We start from the raw sequence: 26,335 nt of genomic DNA, 5'->3' as shown, positions 1-26,335 counted from the left end.
TCGAATACGTAACAAAACGAAGCATATAGGCATGCTCTACGTGGAAAATTAAGATGGTTTTGTTCAGAGTAGAACCTTCTAAAGTGTAATTTGAGGGATAAAATAGTTTTTTTTAAATAACACGGCTTACTTGTCATACGCCACACGTTAAAAACATATATTATGACACGGCTGCCGTGTCATCCGCACGTTGCAAGGTTTTTGTATGATAGAGGCGTTTAGTTCCTTTTCTCGCCACGTTCATATAAAGCCTTGTTGAACTGTAATTAAAAATTGCGAGACGTAGCTTTTGCGGTGGTACTGACCAATGCGGGCCACGGGTAGTAATAATCAATATAAACTTAAATTAAAACTGCTAAATTGATTTTAATTATTTTTTCAGTAGCTATATATTTTATACCCGTGCGAAGCCAGGGCGGGTCGCTAGTAAATTAATAATATTATTCTCTTTGCTGTCAAGTGTCAACAAAATGTCACAATGCAGTCCTGCAACAACATTCATGCTCCTGCTCTCTACACGGCAGTCCGCCACGCAGGACGCCGAGCCACTGACGGTCCTTTGCGGCAGACTGCAAGCGGTGGGCGGAGCTTGCACACTTTGTGCAGGACTCAGGTCGCATCCTGCTCGGTGTTGCCGGCCGGCCATGCAGGCCTGCGACACCATTCACTATCCTGCATAAGCCGGCGAACGGCAAGGCGGCCTGCCGTGAATGGGCCCTTTAAACTAAGAAGTAAATAAATTCATTTAAGGTAAAAACCTCCTCTATATTCTTTTTAAATTAAAAAAGAACCAGCTTAATGCGCTAGATTTTTTACAAAAAGCCATTAATTAAAAAATACACAACTTTCTTCCTTTTACTTTGGTTTTTCTATGTTTTATTTCACGAAATTCATAACATATAATATCGTCCCTGTTTAAAGCGTAGTCCACAAGCTTAGCTAACAAATGTGATCTTTTTATCTTCATAGGATATAATATTTTACATGAGAAGTATTGGTCAGATTATCGTGAAAGCCCGAGAAAAACTAAAATGGCTGCCATTTTACAACCGTGAGAGAGAGAAAAAATTTGAGAGCCAATTTGTCGATAAAATAGGCCATACTCTATGGCATTAAAGGATCGGACACCGGTGTCGGGACACATTGTATAAATTTTCAGGCACATTAATATTTTCTGGCAATATTCTTAAATACCTTTGATATACATGTAAAAATATAATTATTATATTATATAAGTAAGTTTATATTTATTGTTAATTTGTTTATTTAAGACTACATGGACACTTCATTAGCATTGCTTATTTAGTTTATTATTGTGTTCATCAAATAATGCTAATCTTTTTGCTGTAATATTTTCTTTATGTAGAGGCTAGACTATAGATCATAGATGACTATAGGTAATAAAAAACCTACATAGTGATGACTGATTTATATTTTTCATCATAAAGTATCTTAATTATTAGTATTGTCTATGGTAAGAGATATTTTCGTACATCGGATGTTCTGCGTAGTGTTCGTTCACAACTCCTCACTGATATTTTAACCTACAGCTTTTGCCCCGTATATAACACGACCGATGACTCAGTAAAGCTTATTTAGTTGTGCGCTTTTGCGAGAGAGCCATCTAGTGACACTCGTGCGAAACAAGCCCAGTGCTCAGTGTTTTTAGTGATTTGATATTGATTTTTTATAAAGAAAAATGCCTGGACGTCCAATTTGGCAGGTAATGTAAACATATGATTTAATTTTTATTTACAATATTAATTTCTACAAAAAATAGCTTAAAGATAGATTTACTATTAATATTTTCTATGTAGTATTGTTTATTGCATAAATTAAGGGAGAAACTAAGGCTTGCTTTACCTACGGAACTAAAAATCAACCATGTCACTGAAAATTGTAGTATAACAAAAATAACTTATTAAAAATAAATTAGAAACTGCATATTTTTGTTGTCTAAGAAGGAAAAGAAATTGGAATTTCAGATGATAGAAAGTAAAATATTTACGATAACATTAATAAGTTATTGTATATTATTGTTTAATATCGTCCTAAATTTAAGAAAGAAAACGAAAATCACATATTGTAAGAATAGCCTTGACATATTATTCACCTGAAAATAACAGGTACGAGAATACCAACAGCTTCTGTAGAAGTTTTTAAATGTTTCTATTGTATTTTGCAAATCTTCAGACTCATAATGTTTGTTTTTGAGTATTATTTAGAGTCACCTGGATAACAAAAAAATGTGTTCTATCTTTGGTAGGTGTAGTGATAAGTTTAGTAATAATATTATTATCTTATGATATCAGAAAAATTAAACAAACACGTTAATTTTATGTTATCTTTATCGCTTAAGAATTACAAAATATTATTTTGGCAACAGCTAGATACAAAATATTATTAATCAGTAAATTTTCGAAAAAATAATAAACACTTAAAGTTATCAGTATCACATAATAAGAAGATTAAATAATAATATTTTATATACACCTTAAATTATTAAATAGTCTTAATTCATAACTGTAATACTAATCACTCCCCTTCCTTGGCTTTTTATTATTAGTAAAATGCGTTTTCAAGTCTTCGATCATGAAATTTGCTGGCAGGTTGTGGAATATTTGCTGCATAAAATCAAGTAAAATATCTTCTATAGTTTTTGACAATATTGGTCGAAGTGATTCAGACACTGGCCGCCAATTTGAATTTAAATATGCATTAGTGCCATCCTCTGAAAAATGAATAAAAAATTAGCAATTACAATAAATATGGTAAATACATACGTTAATGGAACAAAAAAATATCATTATATTAACGCTTACAGTCTGTAGTTACAACTTACAATAAACGATGTCTTGTCACTACTTTAATAATTTAGAAGGCCACTAAAAATCAAAGCTGTCAAAAACATTGCAAAAATTTAATAAAAAGAAGAAGTTGGATCACGATCTTTTCAACGTTGCAATTTGTGCTTAAAGTGTACCAGGGTATCATGAACTAACAGAAGTCATTCTGACTATAGTATGTGCGACATCTCTTAGCGAATTCTCAAACTACATGTCAACGTAGACACCAACTTAGCTACGAAGTTTTGCCACTCAACGCAAGATGGCGCTTTAAAATTTACCAATACTTTTTGAAATAATTTTTAAATAATATCTTACCCAATGACGAAATACCATCAAACAAATTACTCATATGTAACTTCATTCCACCAATATTATACTTAACATGGACCTTAGTAACGTTGAAGAACGAAAATCCATCTTTCTCATATAACTTCACGTCGCTTATGATATCAATCGACATGTTACCTGTTGGAAAAAAACAACATTATACAATGAAAACAACATTAACTTTAATAAAAAAAGGAATTATTACTTTATAAATTAAAGTTCTTATCAGTAAACTAAATTAGTAGAATCGACAAAATAATCATCTATCGTGGCTCTTCATAACGGCGAAAAAAAAAAGATTTCTGCAAAACTTTATAACTTAAAACTTTATGTAAGTATTTAAAAAAAATATTATCTCCAAAATCGTATATATATTATATCTGTATTTTTCGTTTAACTTTTAATAAAATCTTCTTTTTAAATGAATATTGTTATCAATTTAATAGTTTCTTAACGAAATAAAACTTCTTTTAAGCACATCGTCCACTTCATTTGGTTTAAAATTTGATCCTCCCGGATCATGAGTCAATTCAAATAACTTTTGACTAAACTGTATTGAGTAAAATTATTTTAAACTAGCTGTTGCCCGCGACTTCGTCCGCGTCAGCAAATTGTGATAACAAAGATAATAAAAGAGAGAAAAAAACCCCTTTTTAAGGTTCCTTTATAAAAAAAGTGAAATATATCCTCCTCCTTTTCGGAAGTCGGTTAAAAAGTAGCCTAAGTTATTGCTTACTACATCAGCTATCTGCCTAAAAAAGTCCCGTCGAAAGCGCTCCAGCCATTTCAAAGATTAGCCGGAACAAACAGACAGACATACAGACAGACAAAAATTGTAAAAATTGCTATTTGGGTATATGTACCCTATATACATTCATATGTATTTAGTAAAAAACGGTTCTTTCAATATTACAAACAGACACTCCAATTTTATTCATATGTATAGATTTTAGATCAGTTCAAATTCAATCATCAATCAGTTTTTAGGATAAAAAAGCAAGACAAAGTACTTACTAGGTTCAAACCAACACAGACCGTTCCCCACTAGAGGTATAAGTAAAATTCGTCCCTTCAAATCGTAAGTTCCTTCAATTCTCATTTTCGGCACTCTCACTCTAGTGAAGAAGGCATAATTTTTTGAGTCCACTCTGAAATAAACAAGTAAATAAATGCGTTTTACTTTAATAACTACTACTAAAATACAGGGTGTAACAAAAATAAGTGATAATACTTTAGGGTGTGTACGTGTTCCTTGTAGAGAGTTCTCTGTGAAAGTAGCAGGGCTAAAAGACCAAAATTTTTTTTCACTTTTGTATGGGGAAACTTGTGACGCTCGGGTCCTTGCCCATACAAAAGTGATAATACTTTAAGGCGTACACACCTTAAAGTATTATCACTTATTTTTGTTACACACTGTATAATTACGATTTACGAATAATTTTAACGAAGAAAAGTAATTTTATTAACAAACTTTTAATTGAAACTATTTTCTATGATTTTTTAAGAACACAAATTGAAACATTTTTTTTTTATGATTTTTTCAGAACAGTGAACACGCCTGTCATATTATAGGCAAAATTACGCTAACTCTGAGCGTTAACTCGTTTAAGTTTCCGTATATTATAATAAAGTACTCTGTGTGTTTAACTACTACAGTTAAACTGAACTTAGCTAACTGGATGTTTCTGAGTTAATGTACTAGGAGAACATGAACTCACTGGCTGGAGATAACTTCTGTTTTGCCGAATCCGGTCACAACGACGTTCTCGAGAGCCGCATTCACGTTGACGGGACCCTCGCCCTGTAGTATTCTGATTTTGGGGATATTCAACGGGTCTATTGGGGGCAAATTGATATCCGGAAGACCTGTAAATTTAAGCACTTTGTTAGTTTTGCGGTTTTTCTTCAAGCCGCAGCTTCACCGCAGACACACGGACAGGCCAAAAATATAACAGGGGGTGTTATATTTTTGATGCGTAGTGAAAAATGTCTTTGGTTTTCGTCAGACGGGATAAAAACGAGAGTTTTTGCAGCAAAACGCTATTGTTTTCTGGCGTTTCCAATAAATATCGCGTTAAATAGCGTGAAAATAATAATTGCAGTTGCAAAATCGATATATGGCTTTATAAAGTAGGAGAGGCGCATCGTGAAGAAATAGCACTTTCGCTTTCCACGAGTTATGAACATACGCGTGTCGTAATTGAGGCTATGACGGTGTACCGTACTGTCGTAACATACAACCTCACATTTATCTCTTGACACATTGATACAGGAGCATCTATACGTGGGAGAGCCATGCTTCGGCACGAATGGGCCGGCTCGACCGGAGAAATACCACGTTCTCACAGAAAACAGCGCTTGCGCTGTATTTCGCCGAGTGAGTGAGTTTACCGGAGACCCAATCCCCTACCTTATTCCCTTCCCTACCCTCTCCTATTCCCTTCCCTTCCCATCCCTACCCTTCTCTATTCTCTCTTAAAACGCCGGCAACGCACCTGCAGCTCTTATGATGCTGCGAGTGTCCATGGGCGACGGAAGTTGCTTTCCATCAGGTGACCCGTTTGCTCGTTTGCCCCCTTATTTCATAAAAAAATCTATGATGGACAATATTGAAACTTGTTAAATTCAGAAGTGCTGCACATACTATTTTTATTTGAATACAGAGCTGATCTAGCAACAGATATCTAGAAGTACTAAATTTCCTGCAGTTAGGGGCCATTTTTTGCGTTGGGGGAAAGCGTTTACGCATCCCTGGCAGTCTGATAAGGGCTACAAGGGACTTCCTGGGGGCGAAATGCCGCGCCCGGGGCATACCCACTAAAACTCCAACAGTGTTCCTGCTCTTCCGCCATGCAGTTAGGGGCCTGCGATGTAGCCTGAAGTACGAGAAGCATGATTCAAGGCGAAGTGTTTATCAAACCCTCGAATTGGGTAATTTGAGGGCTTCTAAGTTTTGGAGGTCGGTCAAAAAGTAAATATCCTCTATATTCAATAATTTATATCAAAGACTGTGTTTTGAGATCGTCTCTAGTCTCTACCACCGAGAGATAAAAACTCTACCATCGAGAAGTATGTTCGATGGTATAGTTAACAAATGGTTTAACTAAGCTTAGTTATTTAATGAAACAGCTGTGAAGCAATAAGTAACAGGAGTGCAGCACAGTTAAAGAGTACCGGTGCAAGTTGCAGCGTTGAGTAATAACTGGTAGGCAATGGCGCACCGATATGGTTACTGCGAATTACTCGTTTGGATTACCATAATTCTGTACACCCATTACATTCGCGTTATGTAAACCTGGTAAACACTTCGACAGGCTGGTCGGAGTTATTTTACTGAAGAAGACGCCGAATACGAAACTCTAACGGCCGTACTCAGAATCATTTAATGATGCGATTGGATGAAGAATTTAAAAAAATTACCGGAGGCCCAATCCCCTATCCTGTTCCCTTCCCTCCCATATTTCCTTCCCTTCCCTTCCCTATCTTCCCCGATTACCTTATTCCCTCTTAAAAGGCCGGCAACGCACCTGCAGCTCTTCTGATGCTGCGAGTGTCCATGGGCGACGGAAGTTGCTTTCCATCAGGTGATCCGTTTGCTAGTGTGCCCCCTTATTTCATTCAAAAAATTGGACTTATGTCAAAAACTCCATTTGATTACTATTCGCCTCTGAGTGTGGCAGTAAAACTTTAAACAAAAGACTCAGCATGACTGTATTCAGGCTCTACGTTTGGTCCTGATGAATAACAATGATTGTCAATATTAACGAAGCTGACACATGCACAATCGACATCAACAAATGGGCAATCATAGATGAGTTTCACAGATCAGTTATACTATTTCTCTATGGTATTTTACATAGACTCTACAATCTACACTACACTATAGTCCATCATAGGGCAACGCGAACAGGCTGCATATTTACCTGGTCCCAGAGCGTTGAACAGCCGCTGCACAGACTCTTTGGAGCAATCGTCGAAATTCGGGTCACTCTTTAAACAGGTTTTGATGAAGTCGGCTGCAACAATTACGTTATGTTTACCATTGACATTGACCGACTGAACTGCGTAATTTGCCAATAAGTTAACCACATTCTATGTTTACAAATATTTCTATATTTCTGCTTATGTAACTTTTGAAGAAATTGTTGAAGAAATGTCAATTCAACGTATCTGCAAACTTATAAGTGCTGTATTATGAGTTAGTGTCTAAATACACTATGCCGAAGTTCCGCGGCGGAAACTCCGCATGATTACATCAGCAATGTCAAACGCATAATATTATAACGCGACGGAATTTCGGCATGGTGTGTCATCGGTAATTTAAAATACATTGCAGGCGGAATCAAGCCGAACTTCCGCCGCGGAAATTCGGCATAGTGTGTTTAGACACTTAGAAGTATAATTACGTATTTTCATTTAATTCTTACTTGTTATTTGTTAAAAATTATAAGAGCCAAGTCACAAACTTCAATGTTTGCATTGTTCTATCTAGATTATGTGCAGTGTCCACTTAAGACCTAACAATCGTGTTACGAAATAGAACAAGTCCTAGCCATACCGACATTCTTGGCTAACCTAGTCTTAATTTGTCTCAGACCAAGAGACTAGAATAGTCAAAGTAATCTGTACTCAATAGCAGATTATATAACTATATTTACAATATTCATTCACAAAAAATGCTCTCTTTTCCGCTGTCCTTTGGAAAAAGGTATTTTTCACAAATTTAAAAATAAAACATTTTAATTTCTAACATAATATTATAACTAGAATTGAAAAATGTAAAAACTTATGTTATCGAACTACTTCAAACGTAACCATTATGATTTGACGAGTAGGTATGCAACTCACATTTAAGTATCGCGGTATTAGAGCATACATGAATGTAATTGAGAATAAGAATACAATCGAGAATTATTGCAAGGGAACACAAATAATTAAACTTTAAAGTATTTAGTTTCAAAATGACACCAGTTCACTTAAAGTTTACCTCGAACGAATTTTATTTCCATACATAGCATTACTTCTATGGCGTAAAGAAGATTTTAGGTCAGTACTTACGTTTGGTAGTGTAATGGTCCGCCACACACCCGTGTAGGATAAGGCCCACTATAAACAATTTCTCCATGTTGTTGCTCGCGGACCTCTGTGGTGGTCCACTAAGTCTGGTCCCACACTAAGCCGAGTCGCTCCGGCCGCCGGCCAGCTCTGGTGTAGAGGGGAGGCCGACGCAATAGGTAAATAAGCTGTGTCCTTCCCAAGCACACGCCTGCAGCCCCCGCATTCATTTTTGTAATCGCCATTGCGCGATGCTTGCTAAACTCCGAAATTCCGCGTTGGTACGCTCGCGAATTTTGTTGTTCAAACTCTAAAGTCCAAACAGCAAACTTTTATAAAAACACACACATAGACTTCATAAATGTTCTCGTTTTTTAGGGTTCCGTACTCAAAGGCTGAAAACGGGACCCTACTACTATCATTCAGTTGTTCAAACTCTAAAGTCCAAACAGCAAACTTTTATAAAAACATACACATAGACTTCATAAATGGTGTCGTTTTTTAGGGTTCCGTACTCAAAGGGTGAAAACGGGACCCTACTACTAACATTTCGTTGTCTGTCTCTCTGTCTCCAGGCTGTATCTCGAGAACCGCTATAGCCAGACCTCTGAAATTTTCACAGATGCCGCCGCTATAACAAAAAAATATACTAATAACAAAATAACTAGAGATGTGCCGATCATGACTTTGGCCGACTAGCCGACTAGCCGATTAGTCGGCTGCAAAGAAGCCGACTTGGCCAACCGATCATGGTTTCGGAAATTTCCGTAACGCTTTTTTACTGCTGTTTCGCGTCGCACACGCCGCCTGCAAACGTGTCGAATCGTGTTAAGAGGATACCACAGCGGCTAGAGAAATGAAAAAAAAGTACGTGTAATATCTATAGCTGTCTCCCTTACCTCAAGCCTATACCGCAGAACGCGATAGAGACAACTGCAGAAAATCCAGAAAATCAACGATTCGTTGTCCCCTGATTCCTTCTCCAAAACTTAACCGATTTAAGTACTTTTTTCATTAAAGATTAAAAAAAGGCTTGAGCTGTGTTCCTATGTTTTGCTTTTTTTGTATAATCTATCCAAATCTGTTTTCTGGACGTTTGAACACAGTGGAAAATCTGGCCATTTTTTTGGGTTTTTGAACGTTCATATCTTATTTAATAATTAAATTATGAAAAAAAAGAAAACATAGGGACATTGTATTAGTGGCCGTAGATATTCAGGAAAAAAATTATAACTCTACTAGCATTATCCAGGGAGGAAACAGGGGACAACGTTTGTATGGAAAAAATGGCGGTGTGGAATCCTCTTAAGTATGTTTACGAGTTTTACGAGTACTTCGCGTACGTTACCTTATTTTGTTTAGGTATGATACAGTTGATGGTTTTCAGTAAATATTTCATGTACATGAAATCTCGATTTAATAATATTAAGTACATACTTAATTTGTTGTTAAAATTATATTTACAAAAATAATTTCTTTACTAGCAAGTAATTTCAGAAACACATCATTTAATTTTAAGATGTGTAACACTGATTGAGTGTGATCTGAACACATTTTAAATAATAATCAAGGTTTTTCTTTAATATAATTTCAATAATAGCAAAAAACAAAAAGCCGATTAGTCGGCGCTTTTTGCCGACTATTCGCCGACTACAAAAGTGGCCGGATAGTCGGCTTTACCGACTAGTCGGCACATCTCTAAAAATAACATTAATTAATATTTAATACATAAAATAAAATAAACGTGATTATTTGGTCTTTTTTGCTTGATATCAATAACAATGGCAACAAGTAGGGACTTGATATTTTTACAAAATAAACATGACCCCCCCCCCCCAATCTAAGGTCAAATTGAAAAATCTCAAAATCTTGCCAATAAAAGGAAATTTCTATCTATCCCCTAAACCACTGCGTCCGACCTTAGACAGCTGTCAACCCAGAACCGTCCGAGGGCGCAGATAAAAAAATTGTGTAGTGACTATTGAGTGACCCCCCCAAAATTTCAGGCTGCGACCGCGCCCGAAAACAAGTGCGTAATAATAATGCGCATAATCTGTGAAAATTTCAACACTCTAGCTATCACCGTTCTTATGATACAGCCTAGAGACAGACAGATGGACAGACAGACAGACGAACAGACTTTTTACCCTTTAGCGTACCCTAAAAACACAATTTTTGGTCTATGTTTGCTTAAATAGGCCAGAGATTGTATACGTTGATTAATTCTTTCGGTGTTATTAATTCGGTACGGACCCTTTCGTGTGCGAGTTTGACTCGCACTTGGCCGATTTTACTACCGACTAGTCTTTACCAGCCAGCACCATTCCAAATTATGATGTTTATCTTTATCTAGAAAACCGAAATATGTCTCTATTATCCCATTTAACATAACAGAAAAATAATATTTTGTCAAATAGGTCTGTTATAGACAGCTAGCAAAAGATGCAGCATAATAATATTATGACACTAGTCAGTATCTTATTAGTACTTACTCTTCAAATAGGTCACCATCCCCGACAATGTAGAGTCCCTATTATTTTCGTTCGAAGAAAAAATTATTATATACTACATAATATTACTTACATATCAATAAACATGACCTAATCGTTATAAATATTGCTTAGTTCATCGACCTTATGATCAATAGAATAATAAAAGGTTAGACGACCACGCAATTTACTCATGATAAGTTGCCAAATAAGGTCATAGAATTATCGCACCCAATTACAATTACGGCCATTACACTCGGTACTATTACATTTTATAATTGTTACACTTGAAACTATTACACTTGGAAGTGTTACAAACGTTCCGTATCAGTAGTCTGAGACAATTTGGTAATCACAATCGCGGTGAAGGAAAACATCGTAAAGAAAGCGGCTCGACTTCCATTCCGTGTGGATTCAGGTGAATCTGCGAATTTCGTAAATTGTGTATGCTAATCTTCGACCAAATGCTTAATATCTGATGTACACACAAACTAATTATGATTCAGAATAAATAGATATTATATTATAGACTTGACGTGGGAGAGCCATGCTTCGGCACGAATTGACCGACTCGACCGGAGAAATACCACGGGCTCACAGAAAACCAGCGTGAAACAGCGCTTGCGCTGTGTTTCGCCCAGTGAGTGAGTTTACCGGAGGGCCAATCCCCTACCCTTTTCCCTTTCCTACCCTCCCCTATTACCATATTCCCTCTTAAAAGGCCGGCAACGCACCTGCAGCTCTTCTGATGCTGCGAGTGTCCATGGGTGACGAAAGTTGCTTTCCATCAGGTGACCCGTTTGCTCGTTTGCCCCCTTATTTCATAAAAAAATATATATGTATAGATATAAATTCGTAAGGTGCCAAAACAAATTAATCTCTACAAAAAATCTTGTACTCTACATTTTCGATACTAAATGGATGGATGAACATTGAACATTGTTGTCACATAAAATAGACCAACAACTAATTTTAGGTCTGACTGATACAAATTTCACTAGAAACCAAATGAGATGAATGTTAGGAATGACTAAGAAATAGGTGTAAGTTGCAACTGTGTGTGTGAAAGTGCACATTTCTTACAACAAGTTATTATGTAGATTGTAGAGAATAGAGTATTCTCTATATAATACTAACTTCTTGTATCTGTAGGTCTACAGGGAAAGATAGAGGAGTATATGTATCCTTACTCTACCTAACATAATTCTCTACAACCTATGAATATTGATTGCAGCCAAATTCAGGCGGACAAGCATTTTACGTCCAACCTTGTATATAGTATATCACTCATCCCCTTGTAATTATCGCGCCTATGTCAAGGTTTGTCATAAACGAATATAATTAAGAAGCTAATCGCCGTCTCTTGGCGAGAGATCAAGACAAACATTCTGCCCACGCCGGCTCTGCATCGCCTTGTAGGCAGTAATTAGGAACTCCTACTAGTTCATGCGATGTTAGTGTATACGCGAGTTCGAAATCGAAAGTGCGAGAAGTTTCCGAAAATTCGGAATTTTCGGAATCTTCGGAAATGCAAAGAAAATTAAAGTGGCACGTAAGAGAATATACAGTAGTATATTCTCTACGTAGAGTGCCACTTTAATTTTCTTTGCTTATTTTAGTAATTATATACACACTTGTCAAAGAATCCCGGAAATCCATACTATTCTACCGCCTGCTTTTTCATAAAGTTGGTTAAAAATTCATATAAATAAATTCGTAAAGTACGTCGCGTTCTCTTTGTGTCTGTTTCTCTTAAAGCCTAAACAGCTTAACCACATCTGATTTTCATACAAATTGGTATCATACTTTCGAGTAAAATGCACAATACAACAGTTGGTATTTCAGTAACTGAAATACCTTGTGTCAGAGACGGACATAGGTACGAACTACGATCATGTTTATCCCGGATAAATATACGGTCCCTGCGATACAGGAATGTTTAGTCCAACGAAGCAGCAGACAGGAACAAAATATTATTAATTAGGCTATAAAATATTATAAATTATAAATAAAGCGCTATTCAAGCTGTAATATTTATTTTCGTTCGGTCGATTACGGAGTCCGTCATAACAGATTATTTGGGTTGCGTTTGATCGAGGATAATTTTAGCCTGATGAAATGTATAATTACACAATTCCTTGCAACTCGCGTCATACGATGATACTAGCCAATCGCAGTGCAGGATGCTTACCTAATGTTTAGGGTCAGAATATGTTAGTATGTGCAAAAAATCACATACGAAACTGACGTAGAAACTATATGGTTGTAAACAGAAGTTGTTGTGACTTTGAACTCTTATTACAAAACCATCCTGAGTAACGCTAAGCTGTAAAGATGTAATGTTTGTTCATTTGCATCGAAAAGGATCTGAAAGAGTATTAACGATTTTTATGATAGGTACTGATGATGAGGGAACCACGGAAAATGTATAAAATGCAACTTTTTGTCGCGGAAAAACTCTACGGAATTTGCGGATTTCTATCTTTAGAATTATTTTAAACTAGCTGTCCCGGCAAACGTGGTTTTGCCATAAAATGACTTTTCCTATTTTCCTGCTTTTCTCTTGAAGTTTTTTCTGATTTTTTTTCTATAGACCTCACGGAGCCCAAGACCTTTCCAACGAATGCAAAACCGTGGAAATCGGTTCGTGCGTTCTGGAGTTATAGCGTGAGGAAAAAAAACCCGACTTATTTTTATATATTAGACGAGCTTTTGCCCGCGGCTTCGCTCGCGTTAAGAAGTATTATTAACTATAATAATACAAACTTTCATCCCCTATTTTATTCCCTTGGGGGTAGCATTGATCAAAATCCTTTCTTAGCGGATGCCTGCGTCATAACATCTACCTGCATACCAAATTTCAGCCCTATCCGTCCAGTGGTTTGGGCTGTGCGTTGATAGATCACTATGTCAATCAGTCAGTCAGTCACCTTTGAGTTTTATATATATAGATATTTAGAATTATATACAGTACCTCAAAATGACGAAACTGATCAGTGGGAATACAATTTCATAATGACACGAGCTTTTGCCCGCGGCTTCGCTCGCGTTAAGAAGTATCATTATATACAAACTTCCATCCCCTATTTGAACCCCTTGGGGTTGGAATTTATCAAAATCCTTTCTTAGCGGATGCCTACGTCATAACATCTACCTTCATGCCAAATTTCAGCCTGATCCGTCCAGTAGTTTGGGCTGTGCGTTGATAGATCACTATGTCAATCAGTCAGTCAGACACCTTTGAGTTTTATATATATAGATTTTACATAAAGCTAAGTGCCACGATAGGCAGTTTTGACTTTAGAGCCCAAACTGTAAAATCTTGGATATATCTAACAACGTCCGAAAAAGCTGTGAAAAGTAGATTTATCTTTGTATATTTTCTTGTTTTTACGCGTAAGATTGACTAAAACCGTCACGGCTGGTTAAAATATTTGAGACAGGAAAACCACAGATCATGTCAACAGATGCGTGCACTCCACATTCTAAATATACCACTCTTAGGAAACCACACGAGATTCGACGTCTTGCTCATTATTTAGTCGACACTTAAATTTAGTATTAAGCCTAGAAGAACAGTAATTTTCCGTTTCAATGTTTACTCCTCTATCCACAATGGCATTCAATTTTCTGATCTGATTTTAATAAATTTGATATCAGTAAAGTCGTAAAATGCTAGTGTTACATTTTTATTGACCACTGAAGGACCCCATAATACACTCTTCATTAAGTATGGTCAGAGTTGTCCTATTCCTTAAAGGATATGTAGAGTCGTAGAGACACCTCGTTTTCTCCAGATTAATGTTAAGCCTTTATTTTCTAACCATCCAAAAAGGTTGGTACTCAAACTTCAAAGGTAGTAAAAAATAGGAAAAAAGTAATGTCTACTCTGCCTGAGCCTCAGTTATATTTTATTTTCACGAATTACGATGGTTAATCAAAACCATAATAATCGAATATGTACTGAAAGCAGATTCAGCATGTAGGTTCAAACTCACAACAGACGCCTGTTAATTTATGATGATAGTTGATCCGATATCGAGAAGTTCGACGAAATAAACTTTAGGGTTGTGCCTTTAACTTTTTTTTAGTTTTGAAACTGAACCATATAAATGTATTTGACTAATGATCGTCTGTAGTTTTAGATCGTCTCAACTAACGGAAAAAATTAAGAGCCTGAGTCCCTAACCAACACATTTTCTTTACGCCGATCAAAATGTATGTAATTGACATGACATGAGTCCAATGTCTATTTCATAATATTATTATAATATTATCGAACGCTTATGAGTAGCTGTATTATAATAGGAAGCTATTTACGGAAATATTAAACATTCAGTAATCAGTGACCTAGGTTTTATTTTGCTAGTTATGCGGAGTAATTCAAATACAGCCTTGCACCAGTTACGAAAGTGACAAAAATATTAAACTTTCTTCATAGAGCTCGCGATGTGCTTATATAACATAACTAGCTGACCCGGCAAACGTTGTTTTGCCATTTAAATTATTTATAGTATCAAAAAGTAGATAAAAACCTATTCTCAGGCCTAACGAATGTAATTTATTACATAATTTCATTAAAATCGGTTGAGCCGTTTTGGAGGAGTTCACGCACACTGTGACACGAGAATTTTATATATTATATTAGAAGAAATATATTTAAACTAATAATTATAACACGTAGAAATTATATAGGTACCTTGGTCCAAGCATACTCTATGAAATGAAATGAAATGAAAATATGTATTTCTAAATAGGTTAACAAAGTTAACACTTTTGGAACGTCGTCTACATGAGGTCTACCACCGGTTCGGGAACTACCCCGTCGAGAAGAACTGGCGTAAGAAACTCGCACGCGGCCACCTTTTACCAAAAAGGTGGAAAATTACAATAATAGCTGTGTAAGCAGGTGCTTTTTTTAAATTCTGCATATTATACAATACCTGTGACACCCTACGTAGATATTCCTAATTTAAACAAATACGCATTTTTGTAAAAGTAACCAAATCTTTTTTTATCCCCAAAACCTAAATAATGAATTTTATTGACGCACTAACAGCTGTTGTCGAGAAACAAAAAAAAATTTACATTTTACACAGACTTGTTACAAACTAGATATTGCTATATACATTCGTTTGTATGGGAACTGTACATTTTTCTGGAATAAACAGTGTCTTAGGTCCTGTCCCGCGATTCAAAGTAGTTACCTCCGTATTATCGGTTCAGCTAATATTGAAGCGTCAAGAGGACAGAAAGACAGACTTTCGCATTTACATAATAAATACGGATTTATCAATTAATTGACTAATGTTACAGCCCTGAATTATTACACTTGCATTATTACTCTTGGCAAACGCACGCCTCACGTTATAGGTCAAGGAATATTCCATTTTAAAGTATGGACGTTCCAGAATTATGAATAGTGCAATAAATATATTTATTAAGCTCGCTTCACACATACAAATGTGTAGGCGAATATTTATTGGGTATTTCATCTTGCAATGCACCTTGCTATTTTAATTCGTCTTTTGCAAAGTCCCACCTTCCAGTTTCCACCTACTATTAAACCCAATATTTTTACACTCTGAAAAATATTTTTCTACTTGATAAAGACATCAACAGATATGTTGATGTCCCACGTAGGGTTTCTAGATTTTCTTCTGAATTGAGATAGCTTATAAATTTCTACTAATGTAAAACGATTAATGAAAATGCGCTTAATTTTCCTAGTATTTATTGCCCATATATCCATATTGTAGATATAGTCAATAGGTAGAGTCTAAACTTCAGTGAGTTTCATTTGAGTACGATTTAAAATGTTAAAACTTGGAACTCCGTAAATATATAATTAAATATTATATATTTTCCTTTTTATCAAGAAAATTATATTGTTATTGTTGTACTTATATTACCCCTAAAAGCCAAGTCCTCATTAAGTTATTTTTAACTGTTTGTGGGAATCACTGAATCAAGAGATGAAATGTCTTAATCATACATTTATTATATTACAAAATATGTATAAAATCACTTTTACATTTTATCCTCTACAAAAATAATTCGTATAAAATGTATAGCTGTCGGAAAACGTTGCAATAAATTAGATAATTCTCATGCTAAGTTTAAATTTTATGTGTGAATTAACAATTTGAAATTAAATCTAAATTGAACATAATTGCGCTGGGTTATGCAAACTTTAATATAATAACATTTTATATTTAAGAAAAAAATTAGATATTGAGAGAGATAGAGTGCGTTTCTTCTTGCGCGTTGCTTTTTTTCAGTTTTTTTTTTACATATGGCGAGTGTTGCCAAAACCTCCATGGCCAGACTGAGAGGCACCCTTGTTGAATCCCATCTGGAGGTTCAGCTCGGCATTGTGCGCCCTCAGCTGCTCCTCAGTGAACGTCCTCTCGTTCTTGTCCGCCATCTTGGGGCCCAATTGTGGACCGGTCCATTCAGGGTGCTTTTGTGTCTACAAGTGTAAAGACGCCTTTATTATTTGTCCTACGAAAATTAAAGTCAACAAAGTATAACCAGCAAAATTTGAGGATTGATATTCTATCAAAAACTTAAATGATATGACGTAAATAAATAATAATTTGCGGAAAATTTTGTCTTAGAAGAATTTAACAATTCTTCATACAGAATCTGCATTTTAATTTTTGAGGAAGTTCAACTACTCGGCAATCGACAAAAATAACTAGTAGTTTGCCAAAAAGTCGTTAAAAATGCTTGCCAAATACTAATCTCGTTAAAACTCTGTGAAGGTTATGAAACTGAATGTAAATATTTTGTAAACGAAATTATCAAAAGTACCAATACTTCGTTACTCAGTCACTTAAACCCAATTAAATAGATCAAACTGCTAAGCGTCTGATTAAAACTATGTTGTACTCACAATTCTGCCTAGAGCGTATAAACATAAGGTCACTTGGGGAATGTTGCGTCTTTCGAATAAATCAGCAGTCTGGAAAATCTCCTCCTCCGGCACTCCGTATTTCTTAATCGCAGCTTGGAATCTAAAAAAAGTTCATCAAAATTGTAGGACAGTTGTATCTTCATAGGACATTGTAGCTTCGTAGCACAAGTACCTATACACTGGTAGGACAATTATTATAGCGCAGTAGGACAATTACCTCTGGATATTCTCCATCAACTGGAAATTGGTGCCCCTCTCCTGGATTTTCTTCACCGATCCCGGGGACAGTTTGTTGGCGAGCTTGCACAGGAGGACTCCATCCTTGAGGATATCCTCGTACTCTCCCTTCGGCAGCGGCTCCCCGATCACGGCAGATATCCAGGTCAGGACCTCCTGCTCCTGTTCCTTGTTCCTAGGCTGTAAAGACGCAAATAGTTACGAAACCGCTTCCAGTGCCAATTCCAGCATCACCGCCCGAAATAACGTTTTATACGAAAAGCTTCGAGATTAAAGGATTTCCCGGAACGTTACGAAACGAGGCTATTTTCGTTATAATCGGACGAAATTAGTTTAATGTCTAAATAGAATTGAAATTAACACTGAACCAAATTTCTGTCTTGTAAGACACTTACAGCCATGTCGGATATATCACTCGGACACTGGTGAAACAAGTTTTCTGGGCGATATCAACAAGTGGACTGGCGTGGACGCCGCCCGCCCAGCACCAGGCGTGGGCGGCGCGCGTACATCGCCAGTTGTTTTAATGTTTCAAAATATACGTAATTATAGTGATTACAACAACCACGCAAAAATCCATCCGGATGTATGCCCGTGAAAATAAACAGCCGTAAATCACTTAAAGACATCGTATTTTACATCTTGCGTCGGACTCTATTCATAACTAGATTGATGTTAATCACTATCAGCGTTTAATCGTTATACTCATAAATATAATTACTAGATGACGTCCGCAAATTAACCCATCAATCCCCAAGCGGCAGCTGGTTGCCGTATAACAAATAACAATTGAAAATCTATTGTGTCTGCGATACCCACGATGGAGGTGTTAATTGCACTGAAATTCGTTTATCGCGCGGGAATCATACATTTTTCCCGAATAAAAAGTATCATACATGGTTGTCCTTTCCTGGGACTCTAAGTATTTCTATACCAAATTTCAGCAAAATTGGTAAAGCGGTTTGGGCGTGAAGAGGTAACAGACAAACAGACACACTTTTGCATAATTTATAATATTAGTATGGATCTATGAATTAACACATTTCTCCTGATGAGGCATAGAACTCTACCAAAGATTAGTCTAAAACTTTAGCGGCAGAACGTTTTATTAAACGATGTTTAAGTCAGGTAGGACTAACTAAGCTACGTCGGTCTTATACGTTGGAAAAGCTATATTTTTCTTAGTACTATGTAAATCTCTATTTAATAATAAAGTTGCAGTAGCACCTGTAACTATTTAGTATTTAGTAATCTGTAAGTAAGTACTGTTAAAAGTTTTTCATTCTTTTCAGGATTCAGGACTTTACACAGAAATGGAAAAACTAGGATTTACCTCTATATCCAATATACAGAACAAAATGACCAGTAGCAAACTATTAACACGTAATTATGTATCGTATTAAGTATAGTAATAAATCAATTACAGAGCAACAGTGACTAAACTTCCTGTCTAGCTAAATATTCAAAATCTCTTACTTTCTCTTGCCTCGTCTCTTGCCTTGACAACAAATAACTTTGGTACACATATAACCCAGTCACAAGTAAAATTATTGGCCTAGTATTTAGTATTATGTAAAACAGAATACACGAGTATATTAACATACTTAAGAGTGACACATTGAGGAGTGCTCTACAACACAATACAATACAAACTACGGTTAAAATTTACTTAGTATTAGGTATGACTTAGTAGCGCGTTTTGAATTTTAAGTTATTTTAATCAAAAGATCGGAATTGGAAGACCGTCATTATATTTAATTTAAATAATTATTTATAATTATTACATTAATTTATGAAGATTGCAGTGCGAACCTCGTTTAGGACTGAGGTAAATACTAAATACCTATATAGTCAGGAGTCAACTTCTTTATTCAAAAACAACTGTAAAAAGTAATTAAATAACTGCCTTTAAGTTCAAATAATTCCTAACTTGTGTAAAGTAATATTTTAGTCCATAATTGTTGTCACGGTGTGTCGGGGGACCGCTAAGTAAACTACAACCTACAACCGCCAAGTCGCTGATTATCTCGATTCAGTTCGCTGTAAATTATTGATCCCTAAACTTGTGATATCACAAACATCTACATTATCTGTCCCCCGACACACCTTGGCAACAATGATGGACTAAAATATTACTTTACACAAGTTAGGAATTATTTGAACTTAAAGGCAGTTATTTCATTACTTTTTAAAGTTGTTTGGCGGGGTTTTTTTTAAATTTCTTAATTTTATTTTATTTCATACTTTTAAAACTTGTATTGCTTTAAATAGTGCAGAATAATTCCTATCAACAGAGTCATATTCTCATGATTACCATCTATCCATTCCTTTTCGATAAGGCCGTTAATATGATACCAAACATGAAACCTCCACTTTGGGTTCATACGAAGCTCGGTTCCTAGAGAATCCAGGTGATGCTGCAGCAGCAGCATGTACATATTTACTGTTTATCTACTTCTTACTGGTTGTCGCAATTAAAATGAGCCCAAACACCAAACCTCTGCTCTAAGTTGGCGAGGAATTGGATATCCTATTGATTACCAAGTGATGCTGCAGCACCAGGTCAACTTTCCATTATTATGTGTATACGTATATTGTATATTCACAAATATCACAAACTAGAATGAAATATAAAACCCATCAAACGACTACAAGTTGCTAACGGCTTTTCATGAACCAGACAAACCCTGATTGTTCAGCACTGAACAGCTGATGATGATGAATTATAGCTAAGAACACTCTCGATCATGTCAGCTTTAATTTAAAAAAACTAGATCAAAATCGGTTTACCCGTTTGGATGCTACGATGCCACGGACAGATACACACACAGACAAACAGACAGACAGACAGCAGACACGTCAAACTTATAACACCTCTCTTTTTTGTCGGGGGTTAAAAATAAGTCATCTATATTTATTTGTTTGCTTAAACGCGCTAATCTCAGGAACTACTGAAGTAAAGACCAAGTAAAGGATTGGCTATTTTTGTGGGAAAATGTGCGGTTTCCATAAAATTCCTGATTTACTCAGACGAAGCCGTGCGGAACGTCTAGTTGAAAGATAAAATTGAATATTCCACAAATATTTTCAAACGCAGCTATAATAATAATAATAATGATAATATTAATAGACTTGCCTGTTAGTATACAATTTAACGATACACGATTATGTACTTATTAAGAATTTTGCAATATTTTGTAGAATATAATAGCCAACTGGATTTACTTGTAAAAAATGCTTGTAAACTAGCTAGTAATCTCGTCTAGGCATAATGCTACTGGGTTATGTTTTTTATTGAAATAATTTAATTAATACCTCGATTTTGCTATTTTGATCCAACAGTAACGACCAATCCTATCAAACTGCAAGATCTAGTAAGCCTCAAAGTTTGTGTTAGAATGCCATCGACGATGGTTTGACATTCTCAGAATACGATTGTGTTTCATTACCTTGTCAAGACCACATCAATATTATCACGTCCGCAACTCCGTTGCGCCAAAATTCGTTAACCGCGTGGGAACCGTACATTCAGGAATAAGAGAATCCCAGAGTGGGTCACGATGCACAAAACGCTCCGTGCATCGTGACACCAGAGGAGGCGGGCCCAAGCAAGCCCCAAGTGGGGCCTCTGTCGGCCTGCGTGGCGAGAAGCGCCCCCAAATGAGCGTGGTCTGACAAAGGTCGGACGGCCACTGACGGAGTTGCGACGGGTGTGTCGTGCCAGTGGCTTCGTCTTGGGTGGCGAGAGGAGCGTCGCAGAGTTTTAGTGGGTAGGGTCTTGGCAGTTAGGAAAGAATAAATTCAACTAAAAAGCTAGTTTTTAAAAGGAATGGGTGAGGATTGTGGTGTGTGTGAGTGGGCGGGGCGAGCGATATCGCGAACGGTTCTAACCGGTATTTTGAGCAGTGAGCGATTTTATTTTGCTCTTAGAACAAAACCAGAAATAATTTCGGTCCGTTCAGAGCGGAATCGAAATGAAAACGCTCTTTTGAAAATGTATGGCGCTTCTCACGAGCAGGTTTCCGAGCCCTGGTCGCGGGACATACCATCTTCGGCGCGATGAGCCTCACATATCCGCAGCGGGAGTAACCTTCCCCTGCGTCGAATGCGTAAATGCATTTCTCTGCGTGAAAAAAAAGGGATAAGAGAATAAAAGCTATCCTATGTCCTTTCCCGAGACTCAAAGTATCTTCATGCCAAATTTCAGTAAAATCGGTTCAGCGAATAGAGCGTGAAGAGGCAACCGACAAACAACCTTTCGCATTTATAATTATATTAGTATGGACTATGGATATGGATAATATGGATATTGAATTATTAATGTTGTATTGAAAAAGCATAATCGCGTCTATTCAACGAAGACATATACTTACTTATCATACATTACTTCCAGTGCGCGGGCAAACGCGAGCCAGAGAAGGAGGTTGAAGCCCAGAGATGGATAGAAGCTGTCATCGGGGAGAAGTTCCCCAACCTGCCGTACGAGCTGGCCCTCCGTGACGGCATCATTCTCTGCAAGCTGATGAACCGCCTCCAGCCCGGCATCATCACCAAGGTCAACGTGTCAGGTGGTGATTACAAATTCATGGACAATATCAGTCAGTGAGTATTGTTTTGAAGTTCTACATGGCTTGTATACTACCGTTTATGCAGTTATGAGAAATCATTGGTCCAGGCTTATTCCTGGCTAAGGAAGGGCGGTCTAAATGATTTTGTAGCTGTACATTATAGTGTATGTATGTATGTATTAGATACTACTACCACTAACTAAACTGACCAACTACTTGAGCACGATAACATCATTCCTATAAGTATATAGATATAGTTTTATGTCTTTTTAATTTCAATGGTATAAAACTGTTATAGAGATCAGTCAATTATACAGGGTGTAACAAAAATAAGTGATAATACTTTAGGGTGTGTACGTGTTCCTTGTAGAGAGTTCACTGTGAAAGTAGCAACGCTGAAAGACCAAATTTTTTTTTCACTTTTGTATGGGGAAACTCGTGACGCTCGGGCCCTTGCCCATACAAAAGTGAAAAAAATGTTTCCTCTTTCAGCGCTGCCCCTTTCACAGGAACACGTACACACCCTAAAGTATTATGACTTATTTTTGTTACACACTGTATATCAATATTTAATTCATAAAGTTAAACAGCTAGCTATGTAATAACATAATAAATAAATTCCACGAGATACGTTTTTCTGAAATAAAAATTGTCTGTCATCCTCCATGGAACGCACTGAGTAGGCAATTTGGCACAGATATAAAATTATATCTGATCAAGATGAATCTAATAATTTCAGTTCTTTTCCAATGAAAAAGACAAATTTAACGGCACCCTGAGGTTTATTGATAGCTTTAATTTAATTAAGAATTTGACAAAAAAATGTGTAGAGGTTTCTGTACTCTGTAAATAGTAAATACAGTGTTCCTAAGTAGGTACATAATTATTATTATCTATTACATAACAGATAAGAGAAGATAAGGAAAGGAAATAGCTAATATTTGTTCCGAGTAATCATCCGATTCAAGTTTTGACTCTACAGTGTAGAGTCTACACTAAATAAGGGCCTAGTTCCTAGTCTGTCTACTATTATAAGTTATAGGGGCGGCAAAAATTGAATAGCCTACAGGCGGCAAATTTATAAATCTGCCACTGATTAAAACCAAATCGAAGCTTGTCGGAATTTAATAGCACAATAGGTGGCTATATTATAATAGCACAATAGGTGGCTATATTATAAATATTCTACACTCTACAGTCTACACTTATTAGTGTAGACTTACTTGTACTTTATTAAGTAGGCTAACAATGTGACTATAATATTGTTTAGCCGTTTTATAGTTACCATGTATTGTATAACAATGTACGTACTAAGTACGTAGTTCTATTCTGTAGTATGTATGGTTTAACCTTGTTTCTCAACAACATTTTTGTGCAGTCGTTAAAATGGAAATCTAAATTCTAATTGTTTTTACCTCACAGTTAAATGTCGAGCTTTAAAATAGTTAAGTATTAGTCTTTTACTTAAGATCAGATATAGTAAAAGAAGTGACTGCTGCAGTTGACTTGATGCGTCGTGGTAATCTTTAATTTGAAACGGTATTCTTATCACATATGAAAATATGCTAGCAGATACCCCATGACTTGAAAATCCCACAGAAACCATAGAATTTCCTGCAACGAACGTACTTACCCTATATCTTTCTCACCGGTCTCCACTGTACCTTTAGACCAGCCTTTCCCAAAGTGGGTGATAATGTGGCCTTGTGGGCGCTGAAGGTCTAAAAGGACCCAGAAAAAATGGGGGCGTTGTGTAAAGGCTTGGGGCGTGATTTATTTCATCTGGATGCATTTTTAATTTAGACAATGGGGGCGCTAAGACATAATTTTTCTCAAAGTGGACAGTCAGTAGACAAAATAAGTTTGGGAACCTCTGCTTTAGACCAAATGCCCGATTATTCCTAATGGCGCATCCACACATGCCGCCGGCTTATACCGCCGGATTTGCCGACGGCTTTCAGATTACCTTGCCACCGAAGCCGGCAGCATGTGTGCTTAGCCGGCGGCCAGGCCGCCGACCGTGCCGCCGGTGCAAGCCGGCGGCATGTGTAAATACAGCATAAGAGACAATTTCACCAATGTCTGTTAAAGTTAATGTCCGAATTAGTATCTGAATGAAAGAGAAGACATGACATTTTAACAAGCCATTAATACCATTTAATACTAACAGACGTTGGAGAAATTAGACCTATGGCAAACATTTTTATGAATTCCATTATTTTTATGAATTCAATAATTATTTTGATCAATTCCAGGTTCCAGAAGGCGTGTGTGAAGTACGGCGTGCCGGACACGGACCTGTTCCAGACCACAGACCTGTGGGACCAGAAGAACATCGCCCTCGTCACACAGACCATCTTCGCCATTGGCAGAACGGTACTCATATTAATCTATATATATAATACTCAAAGGTGACTGACTGACATGGTGATCTGTCAATGCACAGCCAAAACCACTGGACCGATCGGGCTGAAATTTTGCATGCAGGTAGAGTTTATGACGAAGGCATCCGCTAAGAAAGGATTTTGATAAATTCCACCTCCAAGGGGTTAAAATAGGGGATGAAAGTTTGTATAAAATGATACTTCTTAACGCAAGCGAAGCCGCGGGCAAAAGCTCGTTATTAAATACACTCATGAACAGAATTAACAAAAAATCAACTCTCTCTATAAGTAGAGTTCTGCTCTTTCCGGCAGTCAAAAGAGGCAGAAAAAAGGCAGCCCTAATAATATTATCGTGGACATCTCAAGTTTTATAGTCTTTTACAAATTTTACTATTCACGGCTTGCTATTGCCGTTAAAAGCTTCTACCAACGCTTCCATACATTAAGCTTTTCTATTTTACCGTCACAGCAAAAGCGTACGGCAAATTATAAAAGCGACCAAAATCTGTGTATGTTAGTGGCACTTATTTGGGCATTAACTTACTGCCAATGTCCGTTTGTCGTCTGTTGCTCTACCGTGAGTTTAAAATAGTTTTTATCGATACTCGATACCGACCACGTAAATATATTGGCAAATTTTAGTTCCGCATGTGACCGCTGGAGTCGCTGTAAAATTTGCCATACTCAAAATTTACGTAGTCGGTATCGAGTATCGATAAAAACTATAGCTTTAAACTCATGGTAGAGCCACTAGGCTTGATATAACCAGACCAAACTAGTAGTAGTAGATGTACGTAGTTAGAAACTACGTACATCTACTTGTGCTACATACTTAGGTTTGCCATGTCTGCCATGCCTGTGAATCAATTTATGTTCTCCAGGGTCGTATTAAAATTTATTATCTAGCCCATGGTCAGTGGATAGCTTCTATTTTTACATAACACTTTGAGATGTTCGTTCAATGATATAAACTTCCTGTTGATTATGACACGGAGCGGATTGAGCGTAATAGCTTTGCGAAATCTTCGCTCATCGACGTTTTTATCAACAATGTGGGTGCAGCCAACCGCGAGGCGTGCTTGTTTTATGTCATCCCATAGAGCAGCGCTGCGTTGATTGAGCGGGTCAGCCGTGGTCCGTCGCACGATTACTATCGCCGCGCCCGCCACGGGCACACGCTCAACGCAGCCAGCGCCCTAAAAACTATTGCACCCCGATTCTGCTTAACATCTCCATTTTCCTCACAGGCCTACAAGCATCCCGAGTGGCGCGGCCCCCACCTCGGCCCCCGACCGGCGGAGGAGAACCGGCGCGAGTTCAGCGAGGACGTGCTCCGAGCCGGCGAGACCGTCATCGGCCTGCAGGCCGGCACCAACAAGCTCGCCTCGCAGTCCGGACAGAACTTCGGCGCGTCACGCAAAATTATACTCGGAAGATAGACTACTGTTATAGTTTATTGTAATGTTAAATGTAACTATATTTTATGTTAAAAATGAAAAATAATCGA

At 36.9% G+C, this 26,335-nt stretch overlaps 3 protein-coding genes across 4 annotated transcripts; 1 reads left to right on the top strand and 2 right to left on the bottom strand.

Moving 5' to 3' along the window:
- The first annotated feature begins 1,582 nt into the window (after window positions 1-1,582).
- LOC121739586 (muscle-specific protein 20-like) lies at window positions 1,583-26,335 on the top strand. The gene is made up of 4 exons (XM_042132079.1): window positions 1,583-1,723; window positions 22,270-22,478; window positions 24,700-24,820; window positions 26,076-26,335. Exons 1-4 carry the CDS (start codon window positions 1,700-1,702, stop codon window positions 26,265-26,267), a joined length of 546 nt encoding a protein of 181 aa, XP_041988013.1. The 5' UTR covers window positions 1,583-1,699; the 3' UTR covers window positions 26,268-26,335.
- Window positions 2,499-8,391, bottom strand: LOC121739585. 2 transcript variants are annotated; one of them, XM_042132077.1, is made up of 6 exons: window positions 8,235-8,391; window positions 7,100-7,192; window positions 4,895-5,042; window positions 4,191-4,324; window positions 3,165-3,314; window positions 2,499-2,731 (listed from the first exon to the last, which is right to left on the bottom strand). In XM_042132077.1, the coding sequence occupies exons 1-6, from the start codon at window positions 8,299-8,301 to the stop codon at window positions 2,532-2,534; spliced, it is 792 nt and encodes a 263-aa protein (XP_041988011.1). In that variant the 5' UTR covers window positions 8,302-8,391; the 3' UTR covers window positions 2,499-2,531. The 2 variants fall into 2 exon arrangements, with proteins under 2 accessions (XP_041988011.1, XP_041988012.1); XM_042132078.1 differs by having other exon boundaries at window positions 4,212-4,324.
- On the bottom strand, window positions 16,702-18,382 carry LOC121739587 (myophilin). Its single transcript, XM_042132080.1, has 4 exons — window positions 18,272-18,382; window positions 17,857-18,056; window positions 17,619-17,739; window positions 16,702-17,192 (listed from the first exon to the last, which is right to left on the bottom strand). Exons 1-4 carry the CDS (start codon window positions 18,275-18,277, stop codon window positions 17,010-17,012), a joined length of 510 nt encoding a protein of 169 aa, XP_041988014.1. The 5' UTR covers window positions 18,278-18,382; the 3' UTR covers window positions 16,702-17,009.

The sequence above is a fragment of the Aricia agestis genome, chromosome 2 (genome assembly GCF_905147365.1).
Source record: "Aricia agestis chromosome 2, ilAriAges1.1, whole genome shotgun sequence".
Lineage (NCBI taxonomy): Eukaryota > Metazoa > Arthropoda > Insecta > Lepidoptera > Lycaenidae > Aricia > Aricia agestis.
The sequence above is the reverse complement of the archived record's forward strand: the minus strand, read 5'-3'. Positions and strand labels throughout refer to the sequence as shown.